Genomic DNA, 16,848 nt, shown 5'->3' on the forward strand with positions numbered 1-16,848 from the left:
ACACTTATAGATAGATAGATAGATAAATTATTTATTGCACACAATTTATAATATAAATTGAAAACATAAATATAAGAAGAATAACAATGCGCAAAGGCGTTCTTATCGCTTTAAGCGATCTCCTCCAGACAACCCGAAGAAGAAAGAAGAACAGGAGTATGGAAACGGGATAGTGCAATTTTAAAAATATATAACACTAGCTGTTGCCCGCGACTTCGTCTGCGTTTGATTTTGTTTTTAAAGTATTCAGTATCGCTAAGCCTTAAATGAGTATAGTTGTATATACATATAACATGTGACTGTCAATTAATTATAGACAAATAATTTGCAATAAAATAAAATTGTGACTTTACTTAAAGATCTAAGCTATCCTATCTCTTAAGTTGGACCAGACTGCTCACGGTGTGCCAATTTAATTTAAAATCGGTTAAGTAGTTAAGGAGTCCATCGCGGACAAACATCGTGACAGGAGATTTATATATATTAAGATAAACTACATCTACTATATATAACGATAATAAATAAACAGATATATATATTTATATATATATACATAAATAAATATCAATATACACAAATACATACAGAGCAAATATATTAGTTTATGACTCCGTAGATAAATAATATTCTTTTAAACGACTTTTGAAGATGCTTAATGATTTAGACTGTCTTATGTCTCTTGGAAATCCATTCCAGAGTATAACCACCTTGACTGTAAAAGAATTTCCATACGCATGCGAGTGACTGGCAGGAACATGCAACCTTTTGTCATCCTTAGCCCTCAAATAGCACTGAACATTGCTACCAAGAAAGTTGAATCGCTCTTTTAAATATGGTGGCGTCTGAGGATAAAATAAAATAGAATATAAAAGACAAAGAGCGTGCAAGTTCCTACGTGATCGAATTTATACGTGACTTATATTAGGCCTACTTGAAATTTTTTGAGTTTTAACGGAACAACCGTAAAAAACTCTATAGATTTATATATTAGTATAGAATGTAGATAATATTTACCGCCATTATCAATACTTTGCTGCCATCTAAACTGAAGTTAATTTTTGGTTTTGCAAACTCTTACATGATAAGGAATATGATTTTTGTATATGTAATATCCTTGGTAGACTTAGATAAAATAAATAACGCCCGTATTCACTAACGTCGCACAAGGTTATACCAAAACAAGTAACGCCTAATCTAGGGGATTCCTTGGCATACATCAACCGTTCACGAATAGTTATCACCTAAGGGTTGGTACGATTTTCTATAGACACTAGCGGACCCCAACGCCATCTGTCGGGCAGATTTGTGAATCTAAACCATCCAGGGTGCCACCCAAACGCATACTAAAAAAATCATTCAAATCGGTCCAGCCGTTTAGGAGGAGTTCAGTGACATACACACGCACACAAGAAATATATATATATAAAGATTGCCAAAATCATTAGGCATTCGATTTTTTCCTTGGTTTAGTGAAAACGGGCATAAGTGTAGCACTGGACGTCCATTAGTTGACATGATGATTATAAATAAACAGGTAGGTAAGTACTTCAATCCATTATATTCTTATGGCAACTCACTGTGATACAGTTTTAAATATTACAGGAGTTGGCGTAACTGGAACCTGGTCTTACAAACATTTTGTACATTCCTATATATTTGCTATGACTAACCTCATATATTATGTATTTTGGTTTAAAGGTCGCTGGTACTTATAAAACTGTGAAACCTGATAAAGGCATCAGCAACCAAATCTTATGTTTTAAGAAGTTTTGTTTATTTATAAATCGTAAATGCAATGTTTTTTATATACTTAACTCTAGAACTCTGCGTACAAACTATTTTTGGCCTAAATAAAGTTTATTATTTTAATGCATTGCAACAGAGTCGAATACATTAGAAGGTTAGGTATTTTGTAGTCGTTATTTTAAGTTAATTAGGTATTTTTGTTATATTATTTTCACGCTCAGTGCCCCTAGACGCGAAAATATAATTGAGTTCCGAATTGCTGTGCGAACTAAGTTGATACCTTTTTTATAATTTAAATTAGTGTTTTTACCTACACTTGGAGGAATTATCAATTTTATGAATTTAAAATGCATATAAAAATTTTCGGCATCGATAGTAGGAGAGCCGTAGCTTAATTGGTGAAAGCGCTCAGGCCGCGATTGCCCGAGAGTCGCAGGTTCAAATCCTGTCGGTTCCGAAAATTTTTATATGCACTTTAAATTTATAAAGTTGATACCTAATTATAATACAATACCGTATTCTCAAGCGGTGATAGTCCAGTGGCACTAGCACTCTGACTTCACTTTCAGCACTTCACTTTTTATATGCATTTTAAATTTATAAAATTGATAATTCGGAGTGTACTGCCACTGGACTATCACCGCTTGAGAATACGGTATTGTATTACAATTAGGTTAGTTCGCACAGGAATTCGGAACTCAATTATATTTCCGCGTCTAGGGGCACTGAGCGTGAAAATAATATAACAAAATACATAATTAACTTAAAATAACGACTACAAAATACCTAACCTTCTAATGTAAGATAAGATAAGATACCTAGCATCGATATTTTCCATGACTCACCCACAGCTTTTAGAAAAAAACTCACCGAACATTTATCGGTGAGTTAAATTTTGTGTTAAATATTTTTTTTTTTTTTGCAAATTAAGTTTATATGACGCTTTGTCAATGCTATGTGCACTTGTGATTGACGTGCATATCAGTCCATGTGTTCGTGTGTATCCTATGTTTAAAAAACGTGTAATATGCATGTTGTTAGTGCTCTTAAATAAATAAATAAATAAATAAATAAATAAATGTATCCGACTCGGCAATGGTTTATTAAAAAACTGTTAGCGTTTCGGGTTCACCGATAAGTTTCAGAGACAATAAATAATCGACCTCTAATCAGTTTACATTTACACGTTGCATAATGTTATATTGTACCTACTGTTGTAACATCAAGGAAAACTCGCCAATCGAGTGGCGACCTCAGTTTAAAAGGAGTATTCAAAAAGCTTCTTGATTTATGTGTCGCAATAAATATAACAACCAATATAACCTCAATCAGACATAATAACTTGTTTCTTTATTCTCATAACAGCTCGTCTTTACGTGGTATAATATTTAGGAATACAGAAATCCAGTGCGCTTATTTTAATAATTATTTTTTTAAACATGAGATGCAAAGGCTGAAAAGCAAACTAAAAAGATTGCAAAGGAACCTAAAAAGATCCATAAAAGTACTAGAGATGAGTTTAAAAATAGTTTTTACCGGCGCGGGGTCGCCATTCCAGTAGCTAGCTTGGGACCCCAACATCCATCAGTTCTCGTAGCTATGTGCCCCGCCCATTGCCACTTCAGCTTCGCTACTCTGTGAGCTATATCACAAACTCAAGTTCTGCAGATCTTCTCAAGAATACTGATTCGATCACGTCAAGATACTCATAGCACAGCTCTCTCCATCGCTCTTCGAGTGACTCTGAACCTAAAAAGATTGAATGGAATCTACCCATCTAACTAAAATTCAAAATGCATATTTTATTTTTAAAGAACTAAATACATAGTTCAAGAACTTCACCAGCACTCACCTTTATTATATCCCGAGGTAAGTTTAAAAAAAAACGAATCATTCAAACAGAGCAGTTTTATTGTAAAATTGTAGTTAGAAATAACAAGCCTTGACGTCCCCAAAATAAGAATCATATTTCTGAAAGAATCAACAATATTAAAATAATACTGCTTTTAGCGAAGACAGTAGGACACTGCTCTTCCTCAAGAAAAACCACATGTCACAAGACCATTATGTCTCAACTTAGTATTATTTTAATATACTAATTTGCCTTGAATCATCAGTCCGTACGCGGATTCTGTCGTAATACGACGACATTGTACGCGGTCGCGCCATTTCAATTCCGCTTAGTAAATTAAAAATATAATACTTGCATCAAAACCGTCTTGACCGACATTTAAATAAAAATACTCAAGTCCACACTCAAACAATTTAAAAAATAAACGTATATAACATTAAATTAAATACAACCTGTATTTAATTTGTACCTGTACCTAATTTTAAAGTTCAAAAACTTTGTTAAGTTTTACGAGAGAAGTAATATATATTTTTTTTAGGATAATGAATAAAATGAATCTATATTATGTAGCTTACCTATAAAGTTGTCCCGGTAATCATATAAAAGTCACTATTTATTTAATATACCTACATCCAAAACAAATAAAAAGTTGTAAAAAATGAAAAATCTTTGTGTGCTATTACTGTTTTGTGCCTGTGCTCCGCTGGTACTCCTGCAAGGACCTGGTTCTGGAACAAATGGAAACTGTAAGTTAAAGCCAATATGTAGTATTAGCAATAATATGCCTTTGCTTTGTCTATATTATTTTAAAAAAAACGGATCTTTATTCCGTACAGAATTTTTAATATTATGAAATAATCTCTATTAGAAATACAAAGAGATAGGAATCTGGACACGTGAAACGAATTAATAAAAAAAAGCAATATCGGTGGTATTGAAATAAGCCGGTGTAAGAGCTTTGGAAAAAAATTGAAAAAGGAACAAGATGCTTGTTATGGTGAAGATCGTATTAATGTATGATGTTATTATTCGATACGTACTGTGTAAGATATGAATGAAAGCATTTTTTCTTAGTAGATTAATAAATTAAAATGGCTCTGATGGATGGCCGAACAAAGTCACACTTAAAACATCCCATCACATTAATTATGTATATTAGGTAACACATTTAAAATGATACCACGATTATTATTAAACAACTTAATTAAATCTAATTAACTTTCACTCCGTGTATTATAATTTTAAATTGCATTACATTATCGCCTGCTACTACTTGTTTACAACTATCGATTACAAACCAGAAATAAATACATTTCTAGTGTATTATAAATTACTTGTATTTGAACTACCATAGCAGAATAGAAGTGGTAATAGCCTAGTGGTTACGGTTTCGGATTCACTTTCGGAGGGCCCAGTTCGAATCCCAGCACGGACTTCCACGTTTTAAGCAATCACAATATAACTTCAACGGTGAAGGAAAACATCGTGAGGTAACCTGCATGCCGGAAAGTTCTCCTTAAAGTTCTCAAAGGCGTGTGGAATCCACCAATCCGATTTGGTGCCTGGTGGACTACGCTAACTCTTAGATAACGTCGTAAGGTGCGATCTAAAGTTGACGCGGATCCACCCGGAACTCGTACTGACATTTTAAAGATGAAACAAAATACCTTACATCCACAGGAAAAATTTAAAATATGAGAATGCAAACACAAAATACGACCTAGGAATCTTCTTTGATTAGGAGTTTACTTACTTTAGGCATTGCCTAGTCCGGCGTTAGTGAAAACAAGCATTAGGAGACGACCTAAGGCGCCATTTAAGGGTATTAAATCATTTCGACGGGAAGTCATAAATTGACGATTAACAAATTTCAAAAAATCTTACATCCACCCGAAAAATTTAAAATATGAGTATACAAACACAAAATACGACAACTTGTGGTAAGAATCATAGACAAGTTAAGTTATATGAGTTGCCTAGGAAAAATCGATTGGTGAATGGTAAATGACGACCCACTCAGTGGGTAGAGATCCAGCTTTCTGAGTCCAAGGCTGTGTGTTCGATTCCCACAACTGGAAAATATTAGTCTGATGAACATGAATGTTTTTCAGTGTCTGGGTGTTTATCTGTGTGTTTTATGGGTAGGTATTCTTCATATAAGTATTCATCAGTAATCTTAGTACCCATAACACAAGCTACGCTTACTTTGGGGCTAGATGGTGATGTGTGTATTATAGTAAAAACTAGGTAGTAACTAGTTGGTACTAGGCTACCATAACTCATAAGACAGTTTAGGAAAGTCGCAGTGAATAATTTACCGGCCCATTTCGACTCGATTACGTCACGGAAATCCCGACGGACCGGTTTGGTCTCGTAGTCAGTAGGTTCGACGGATATTACATGTAAAATGATATGGCGAAGGTAGGAATTATGTAGGTGTACAGACCTACATAGTTACGTTTCATAATTAGCGAATACCAAATCACTGCGTTAGGGTCAAATATTAATTCCTGTTTCCTAGAAAATTCCCTATAAACCCTTTTTTACAAATTCGGAATAGTAGCTGATATTCCGGGTAAGGATAACATGTAGGATACTTTTTATTATTATTAAACTCTTTATTTGTATACCACAACATTAACATATTTAAAATATAACAAAAACAGAAACATCGAAAGAAGTAGTAATACAAAAGGCGGCCTTATCGCTTAATAGCGATCTCTGCCAGGCAACCTTAGAATTAGGAAAAAAAAGAAAAACCTGATAAACAGTTCTGAAAACTTCGGGAAACGGGATAATTTTTTTTTTTCTAAATAGGTAGAAACTTATAATAGATTTTAATAATTCTTTTTTTATTCGAAACGGTATATACTATTAAGCATTTATTGCCTAATTTTAATGAAGATCTTATTAATATTGTGGGAGATAAAGGACATAAATAACTCTTCACAGATAACAATATAATATGACAATATAAGATAATATGATGGCCGATTGGCGCAGTGGGCAGCGACCCTGCTTTCTGAGTCCAAGGCCGTGGGTTCGATTCCCACAACTGTCCCCAGACACTGAAAAACATTCATGTTTTTCAGTGTCTGGGTGTTTATATGTATATTATTCATAAAAATATTCATCAGTTATCTTAGTACCCATAACACAAGCTACGCTTACTTTGGGACTGGATGGCGGTGTGTGTATTGTCGTAGTATATTTCTTTATTATTTTATTATTATTATTATAACAGCATGTCGCAAGGCATATGGGACAACGATCGAATGCATGCGTGCCATCCTGGAATAGCTTATAGGCTTCTTTTATCCAGGAGAAGCAAACAGCTCCTACAGGATAGCATCGCTATTTTTCCGCATTTGTCTTTCAAAATCCGCGCAACGGAGTTTTAAATTGACGTGGTTTTTTTAAATAGGCATAGTTGATATATTATCAAGCTTGTGTTTGTTTGGTTGAACGCGCTAATCTCAGAAAATGCTGTTTCGATTTCGATTTTTTTTGGATTGGTAGTTTCAATTAAGGCTATATAACATCACTCTAGGACCAATGGCTACCATCATTAATGAGAATTGTTGCAAAAACTGCAAAAAATATCCTTTTTGAGAGATTCTGATGCGTGCGATGCGTGAACGGTAAATGTTACGCCAAACGACGGAAATATGTAGTAAGTATATCGGAATTGTTTCTTTAAAGTTCTATAAAACAGTCCGCGATAACGTTAGTCGTACGTTATCGCGGACTGTTTTATAGTTGGACTACTACGGCGGACTTTTTGAAGTTGACTCATTCGCGGACGAAATGGCGCGGGTCCGCAAGTATAAACTAAATTCTTAACTAATTAAAAAAAAAATCAACAACGTGCGAGTATGTCATTACAACTTTTTTTTAATTAAAAAAAGTAGCTTATACCCTTAGTCCTTCCCCAAATCATGATATTTTATCATGATTATTTTAGAAATGGACACTTTGTATAATTTTCTATCCCACCTTTTTTAACATTTGTTATTTTGGGATCAAAAACCCCTATACTGTAGTCTATGGGACTCGCATACTTTACAGAAATATTTGACTGACTTTTGACTTCAAATTGCTCTCCAAGATACCGTAAATTGCAAATGTTTAGATTTCTAACATTGATACCTGTACTATAATTCAAAAACAATAAAAGGTGTGTTATGGAAATAAGGAAAAAGATTTCGAGTTATGATTACGTAAAGGAAATCCCAAACTAGCCAACACGGGTCTGTCCCGCCCTATAACCACGGATATTACGTGTAGCGTGAATCTTTACTACTGTTCAATATACTAGACTATATAATAAAATAATAATTCATTTAAAGGAAATTGTATACAATTTTACAATAAACTACCAGTTGATATCTTGAAGATGTCTCTTATACAGTTCAAAGTTTGTATAATGAAAATTAATCTTAATTTGCTATACTCCGTGAAAAACATGAGAATCTGAATGGTGTAATTTCTTCAATCCTTATACTCCACACCAAACAGATCTTGGGCAATCTACCCTCTACGCATGTTTCGCTCCGAAACCGGAGCATCCTAAGGAGATGTTGACTCCGGTAAACTAAATTTTCATAATATATCATGGAATTCCGCAAAGTAACGCCTGTTTCTATCCAATATTCAAAATTTGTATTAAACGTAAGCTTATAGAAAGGTCCTAAGTATTATAGTGTTATGGACTACGTAAACGATAAAAATTGCTCGTTAGAGCAATCATTTACACGATTGCTCTAACTAGGCTGCTTCTTTAATAGTTTTAAATGACAATGTGAGATGGTGATAACAAAAAAAAACAACCGGCTAAGTTTGCTGTGGACCAAGGCGCGTTTGGAACCCTCGTAGCTTTAGTTTTAAGTTGACGAATTTAGTTATCGCCATCAACTAGCTTTTATGTCATACTGTACATGTAATGCATACGCATAAAAAGTGCCATCTATGTACCTATGGTATGGACAGATGTAAGTAATAATAATGTATGATGATGTATTTTGGAGGCAACGTTTTTTATGTCAGTGGATCATGTCGGACCACGGCAAAGGCCGCGCGGTCAATCTCAAGGTTGCCAAACCGGATTGAGTCTCGTGTTATTTTTTTTTAATTTAACCAAAGAGTCATTTACGTTCAAACCTCTTTTATTGTTTAAAGGTCAGGTGTTTTACAATGAGGATGTAAACCGAGATTTTCTATCGAATTATTGCATCGAAACATGAATGTGCTAACTTTTTATTGATTATTTAATTAATCTATAAATGAAAATGAAATGAAATGAAATACACTTTATTGTACACCTAACAGAAATTAAATTATAAACAAAAACAACACAATAAAACACAGGTACAATGGGCGGCCTTATCGCTAAAAAGCGATCTCTGCCAGGCAACCCAACAAATGAAAGGGAAAAAAAACAACAACAAGAGCAGAGCAGTTACCAAATTAAAAATAAATACAATACAACAATACAATACAATACAATACAATAGTACAACACAAAGAGAAGTGACTCAGAAGCAAAAAAAAAAACTAATTATGGTGCCATAAAATGTTTTTTAAAGAGTCTCTTGAAAATCGGTAGTGACTGCACGCGCCTAATTTGAAAGGGGAGAGAGTTCCATAGCCGATCAGCTTCAACTGAAAAGGATTCAGAATAGAAAGAAGTACTATGGGAAGGAATTTTTATTTTTAAAAAGTGGTTACAGCCAGCCCCGCTATCTTCGTCGTCGCGGAATCCTCGCGACTAAACAATAATAAAACAATCACAAAAAGGGACAATAACACAGAATTTAATATGTAAACAAACGAAAGATATTTACAATAACACAAAACTTAATTACCTACAAGGAACTGCGGGGCACGGGTCCCCTCCCACAATGAGAAGGGGTTAAGGCCGTATTCCACCACGCTGGCCCTGCGGAATGGTGGACTCCACACGCCTTTGAGAACATTATAGAGAACAGGCATGCAGGTTTCCTCACTGTGTTTTCCTCACCGTTGAGTTTATAACTTCGGAAATGTCACTTGTCTAATCTTGTCGGGGTTTCGCCTGTGCCTGGGTACCTCCTCACCGACATAGCAGTGTCGCCAAGAATTCTAGCGTTGCGCTTCAAGACCGTAGTAGAAGTAGAGTAAAATTAAAAAAATATATTATTTCTACTGAGTCAATTATTTTTATCGCTTTTTGTTTAAAAAGACTAATGTTTTGTATTACAAAAAGGTACTATTATAAAATACAACTATATTCCCGAGCTGCTGTAATGTATACCTAACATGTTTATTTTCACGTATCGTACATCTCTTGTCTCTGTATTTAGCTTAATTGTATCACCGGTTGCACTATCCCGTTTTCCCGGTGGTAGAGTCACTACAAACATACATACTTGACGTTTCAAAAGTGCTTATAAAGTAGGCCTACTTGAAATAAATGAATTTGAATTTGAATTTCCCTAACCTAATTCTCTACCATAAAGGGTTGTCTGGAGGAGATCGCTTAAATCGCGATCGCGATCGCAATAATACCGCCTTTGCGCATCTTATATTTATATTTTTATTGTTTTGTTATTTCTTGTTTTCGACTTTATCTATCCATCTATCTCTTTTTGCAATAAATAAATAGTTCATATATCAGCTTATCACCATTTGCCTCATAACCTCATCCTATAGGTCATTACTCTATGGTAAGTAGATACGCAAGAATTCAAGGACAAAAACAGAGTGGAAAAAAGGGCGGGAGGCTTCGTAATTTTTCTTAGAATTTATTGTGAGCACGTTTTGAGGTGGATTGGCGTTGTTTGTATTGCAGTACATGTTGTTGTGTTGTCATTCTCATAGTGGTTGGCTGTTTGTATTATTAGTTCTTTTAAAATATTATTTAATATTTTATAATTTACAATATAGTATTTTGAAGAACATGCCTATGTAGGCAAGCTAGATTGGGAATGGCGCTGGTACAGCGGTATGAGACAAACGGAACCAGCCCTTTTCAAGGTAGATTTAGGGAACAGTTTGGGGCGGCCGGCTCGTCCGCCATATGCAAAGTTTCCCGCCCTTTTCGTCACTAAATTTCTCACGATGTTCTATTTTTGTAAGTCTCCCTAACTTTTATTAAAAATATAGACACCTGACACTGACTAATCTGTGTAAAGCCAGAAGAAACAAAAAAAAATCAATTTATTCACAGACGGCAGAAGTGTAACTTCTGAAAAGTAGCCTACGAGAGATTAAGGTGGATGTAGAGTATCAGAACTATTAGGATAAATGTAAAGTTTATTATTTAGTTTCCATGGTAACTAGAATAGGTAAATAAATGTACAATGTTTTCTATCTAATTCTGTCCTATACAAGTGTTTGTGGACTTATTTTTTCGTTTCATCGAGTTTGAAATTAAAACGATTCTAAGGAAGTTTTACTTCAAAAAGGGCAAAAAAACTGCTGCTAAGTTTTTATAACTACTAAGAAAAAGTGGGAAATCGTTTTACGTAAGTGCCCAGCTCCACACACATTTCAAAGAGTTTTCCTTTTATTTAGTACTAATCGATCGTAAATCTGATTTGAAGCGGTTCCATGCGTACAAAAATCAAATAACCATAAATCTTAATTAAAGTATATGTTTAACGTACAACCGTAGATGTTTCTCATATAACAAGCTGTGCGTTTGAGTAACCTTTCCATCTCCAGTACATCTAAGTAAATTGAGAATAAGGGACCACCTCGATGTGTGAATGTGCTCTTGATGAAGGAATCGTTCGCTCATATTTTGTTTTCCTGCCCAAAACTCCTTCATAAGCTTAACGACGTCCATCCTCCGAATATTCCCCGTCCATTAAATGTCCAAAGTTTTCTTATACTAGTTTTTAGTCGCTATGTAATTTGTATTGTATGTAAATATATTCAATGTAACAAAATTAGGCTCTATAAATCATAATAGGATATTCCTATTATGATTTATATATAAATTTTCTTTGAGATATAACGCTAATCAAAGACCTCCATTACGAACGCCAAATTTTAGAATACCAAGATTTATAAAAAGTATAGTGCTATATTTATATCATGTTTTTTTGTTTTTACAATCTCCAACGTCAAAAATATCTTTATTCAAGTAGGCCCATGGTTGGCACTTTTGATGCGTACATTAATTACATGGGTACGAAGGTCCCAAACGCGTCCTGGTCTAAGAAGAAGCCCAAAACAAACTTAGCCGGCTGTTATCACCATCTTTTGAGCAAGTTGGTTGGAGCAATTTTTCACACCCAAGCTTTTTTATCGATTCTCCTTTGTGGTGACGGCTGCCGAGCCCTACTTTGTCCCCCCCCCTCCCCCCTCAGTCAAACTGGGCTGGGGACACTGAGGGCTTGGTGGCCATTGTGGTGACAGCTCACGGGGCATCACCCTCGCTGGTTCCCAAGCGCAAAGGACCAGGGTTTGTGGCGGTAGGGTGGGGACAAGTGACACTCATTGGTGTGTACTTCTCCACTAACAGACCCCTATACGCCTTCGAGGCGATTTTGAGAAGTATGGAGCCAGTGGTGCGAGTTGCAGCCCCAGGCCAGGTGTATCTGATGGGAGACCTGAACGCTAAGTCCGCCGCGTGGGGGTCACCTACCACAGACCGGAGGGCGGATGAGCCGGGGAACTGGGCTGTCATGGTCGGCTTGGTACTTCTGAACCAGGGACGCGCCAACACCTGCGTGCGGCAGCGGGTCGAGTCAATAGTGGATGTTTCATTCGCTAGCCCTGTCATCGCCGCACGCACCGCAAGATGCGGAGTGCACCTTCCACGGATTTCATGGAGCCGAAGCTCCTAAATCGAATGGTTTCCGGGCTCTTTCCGCGGCTACCAGTATTTACGCCCCCGACTATGGCGCTCCCATCCGAAGAACATGAGGGAACGGTTTAATCCCCCCAGTCTCTGAAGATGAGAAGGCGCTTGATCGCCTACGGCAGTGCAGGAAAGCGGGACCGGACGAAATCCCGGGAAGGGTCCTGGTCCCGGTCCTGTTGGTGGCATTGGAGCAACTCGGGAGCCGTCTCAGGCAGTTATTTAATGACTGCCTAGAGGCGAGATGCTTCCCGAGAGTGTGGAAGGAAGGACGGTCTCCTGACACGCCCTCGGCATACAGACCAATCGTCCTTATTGAAGAGGTGAGCAAGATGTTGAAAAGAGTTCTGGCCTCTCGGATAAACCAACACCTTGCTCTGAGGACACGGCTCAGCACACCCTCGAGGTATGTAGCAAGTGGGGTCACCAGGCGCCGCACTCTTGTGGCGGTTATCGGCGGGGACCTCTCGCTGCCCAGCGTAGTGCTTGCCATGCTGAGCAGCAAGAGCTCTTGGGCAGCCGTGGCCGCCTTCTGCGATGACGTGATTTAGCAGGAGGTCGCTGAGCGGTTGCGTGTAGAGGCTGCAGACGCGCATCCGCTCAGGCGTAAACGAGTGAGAAGGAGACGGCGGCAGCTTCTCTTGGGAGGCGGCGGGTAGCTATTGGGCTAGCTACCCGTCACTACACAAGCCTCTCTACGGTCTGAGGGGGGGGGGGGGGGGGGGTTCAAGCTGTCTTGATCCTCTCGTTAGCGCGGGAGCCCCAACAATCAGTTGGGGTGGTTGGTAGACTTCCGGGAGGTATACAACGGGTTCCCCGGACGTCTTACAAAGCCAACAAGAGGGACATGCCGTGGTGGTTTTTAGTTTGGGTATACCCCTTTAGAGGGGGGAGTCCTGCCCAACGGTCTATCGTGCCATCTTCCTTCTGTATGCATACCCTGGACAAAAACCCTGTTTACGCCACTGCATTGTGACAAATAAGCATGGCCGTAGTACTTCCCATAACGATTTGTATCACAAAAAGCTGTACTGCTAATAAACTCACTCCGTCATTATCATTATTATCAAATCAACCCATTACTGATCCACTACAGGGCACGGGTCTCCTCCCTCAATGAGAAAGGGTTAATGCCGTCGTCCACCACGCTGGCCCAGTGCGGGTTGGTGAACTCCACATACCTTTGAGAACATTGTGTAGAACTCTCAGGCATGCAGAATTCCTCACGATGTTTTCCTTCACCGTTGAAGCAAGTGATATTTAATTACTTAAACGACATAACTTAGAAAAGTTAGAGGTGCGTGCTGGGATTCGAACGCGGCCCCGAAAGTGAAGTCGAGTTTCTACCCTATTATCGCGTCTAACTCACTCCGTAGAGCATGCTAAATATACTTACCCACGAGACACTTCATTATAAAACTCAGTATCAATTGTAGGTTCATATAGATAATTACCACAGGCAATTATGTTCCAAAGAACATGCTTTATAAGTTCAAGGACATAGATGCAACGACCAGTGACCACTGGTCAATTAGAAACTTCCAACTATTTTTATACAATAAGCTGGCTAATTGCTTGTTAGATCTGTAACCTTAGTACAAGATTTGCTTGCGCGCAATCATTGAGTCGCTTTCTAGTATAAAATGGCTGGAACATCAGAGTAAAATGAATCTTATTCATATTGAATCAAAGTTAAAAAGAGACAGTTTTCTTTGGGTCCACTAGCAATGATAGCGTTTATTAATACACTTTTATTGTATATCACAGAGAAAAATCATAGAGATACAGATACAATAGGACAATAAGGTAAAACGTTGGCTATACCATCTCTTCCAGGAAACCAAAGGCATACGAGAACATACTATAGGTGATTGGTATTAGAAAGAAAACAGATTTTGGATATATGTGGAAATTGAAATACAGATCATTCAGATCGGGGTCATTTCTAATTGACCGGAGTATACTTGTGACTGATCAGTATTTCCTCAACACCTTTTTTAGCTTAAAAGGAAAAATATCTATGAAAACATTCTAAGAATCGTATACTTTTTAATAACGTAGGTATCCAAACGTAATTTGGCTTGCAAACGTTTATCCTTGGGTTTTGTAAAGAATCAATATCGATTAAGGAAATAAAGTGCGTTTAAATGTTCTTTATAATATACGAATCTTGGTCGCGAATTCGTTTGATGGCTTAAACTTTGATTTGACAAGTGGCGGTATCATCATCACGACAAGGCAAGGGTCTCCTCTCAAAATTCGACGGGTTTAACGCCGTAGTCCATCACGCTGGCCCATTGCGGAATGGTGGACTCCATACACCTTTGAGAACATGATCTCTCTGGCATGCAGGTTTCCTCACGATGTTTCCCTTCACCGTTGAAGCTTCACTGGTGCTGGGATACGAACTCGTCACCCGGAAAGTAAAATCGAGCACTGCATTGCAACCGAATGCTACTCGTATCACCGCTTCTTAAAATTTAACTGCTTAAAATATATTTTTTAAAAATTTAAAATGCATATAAAAATTTTCGGAACCGACAGAGTTTGAACCTGCGACTCTGGCAATCGCGGCCCTTGAAATATAATTTGCAATTTAAATCAACAAAACCTCTGAGAACATTATGGAGTAATCAGGCATTCATGTTTTCCTTCACCGTTAAAGCCAGCGATATTTCAATTGCTTTTAAACGACTCAGTGTAGTACTGATATTCTGCCGAAACCAAACAAGTAAGCAAAATATAGGCTAAAATACTATAATACAAGCCTAGCGAATTTAATATCCAGTAACCAGTTATATTATGTACTTTTGATCTATTTGTATACACTAGTTTATGTATTAGTATGTAGTTATTCGCATGTGTGTATTTTAAAATTTGTACCACCAGCAGTCTATTCTCCTCTTCTTTTTTTTCCTAATTCAAAGGTCGCTATCAAGCGATAAGGCCGCCTTTTGTATTCTACTTCTTTCGATATGTTTCTGTTTTTGTTATATTTTGTATATGTTAATGTTGTGGTATACAAATAAAGAGTTTAATAAACAAATAAATAAGTAACAAAATACCTTTTGTTAGCAAAAGGCTGCGCCGAGCGTAAACAGGTTCACTTTCTTACGATAGCCTGACGAAGTTTGATCTCGCCATTTGTAGCCGTCCGAATATGGGCATCGCTCGTTAATCTTTACTCAATACTAATATTGTGGAACCAGTTTTTAGGGTTCCGTAGCCAAAGGCAAAGGACCCTAGAAACAGTTTTGGTTAAAAAACAAACTTTTTACTATTCCACTACAAGTTAGCCTAGACTACAATTCCATCTGTGCTGATGCAGACTGAGATACCAGGCTAACCTGTTAGGGGTTTAGCAGATGTTTTAAACCTAATCGATTTCATCATCACCATCATATCCATGGGCTCGGGTCCCCTCCTATAATTAAATATAAAGCTTGCAATTTCATCGAAAATACTTTCATTTGATCTTCGTATTTAAGCTCATTAACTCCCAAATTGATTCTACCGTCTTACTCTCGCTCATTACTATAAATACTCGCGTTAATACCAGATTAAAATATTTAGAACCCTTTATCCTAAGTGTTTACAAGAACAATACTTCCTTTTACAATCCCATCATGTGGGTTCGCATGTGCCGCCCTTATAATGATTTAGTATCAAGTAATCGTAATATTGACATTTTTAACAAAAGGATAAATATTTTTAAAATTCAAATTATTAAGCACTATTCCACATAATCTTTAGGGAAATATATATATATACATTATTTTTTAAGTGTTTCTTTTTTGTTTCAACTTTAATTTTATCTTTACTTTTTTTTAAATTCCATGTTGTGTACACATACTTTGGGTTGTAGCTTATATCAAAACTTGTTATTACTTATATTTAGATCTACTTTTAGTTATTACCTGTGTTGTGTAACTAATAATAATAAACAATAATGAAAAAGGGTTAAGGCCGTAGTCTACCACGCTGGCCCAGTCCGGATTGGTGGACTCCACACGACTTTGAGAACATTGTGGAGATATGTGGGGTATGCAGGTTTCCTCACGATGTTTTCCTTCACCGTTGAAGCAAGTATTTGAATTTCTTAAAACGTACGTAGCTCAGAAAAGATAGAGGTGTGTGCTGGGATACGAACTCGGCCGTTTTGTCCTCTATCTCCAACCACATTCATCAGATCTAAACAAAGTTTGGGCAAAATTAAACACATATTATAACCTCTATAGTACAAAAATAATTATTTAAACCGGTTATAATTTGTCGGCGTTATCGTTTAATAGCGTCAAACACTTTCATCCCCTCTCCCAAAGGAACCGAACTTAATGTCGGGATAAAAAGTATCCTATATTACTTCTAACACTTCCAAGAATATGTGTACAAAGTTTCATGA

At 37.0% G+C, this 16,848-nt stretch overlaps 1 protein-coding gene across 3 annotated transcripts in view; it reads left to right on the plus strand.

Moving 5' to 3' along the window:
- Nucleotides 1–3,876: 3,876 nt before the first annotated feature.
- LOC120635402 (transferrin-like) overlaps nucleotides 3,877–16,848 on the plus strand; it is a 35,440-nt gene continuing 22,468 nt past the window's right edge. The window contains exons 1-2 of one of the 3 annotated variants that reach the window (XM_039906410.1): nucleotides 3,877–4,024; nucleotides 4,137–4,344. In XM_039906410.1, coding sequence (XP_039762344.1) covers nucleotides 4,257–4,344 — 88 coding nt within the window. In that variant the 5' untranslated portion in view covers nucleotides 3,877–4,024; nucleotides 4,137–4,256. Of the gene's footprint in view, nucleotides 4,345–16,848 lie in introns of all 3 variants that reach the window. The other 2 variants (XM_039906411.1, XM_039906409.1) reach the window with 2 other exon arrangements.

This window comes from Pararge aegeria, chromosome 26 (assembly GCF_905163445.1).
Source record: "Pararge aegeria chromosome 26, ilParAegt1.1, whole genome shotgun sequence".
Classification (NCBI taxonomy): Eukaryota; Metazoa; Arthropoda; class Insecta; order Lepidoptera; family Nymphalidae; genus Pararge; species Pararge aegeria.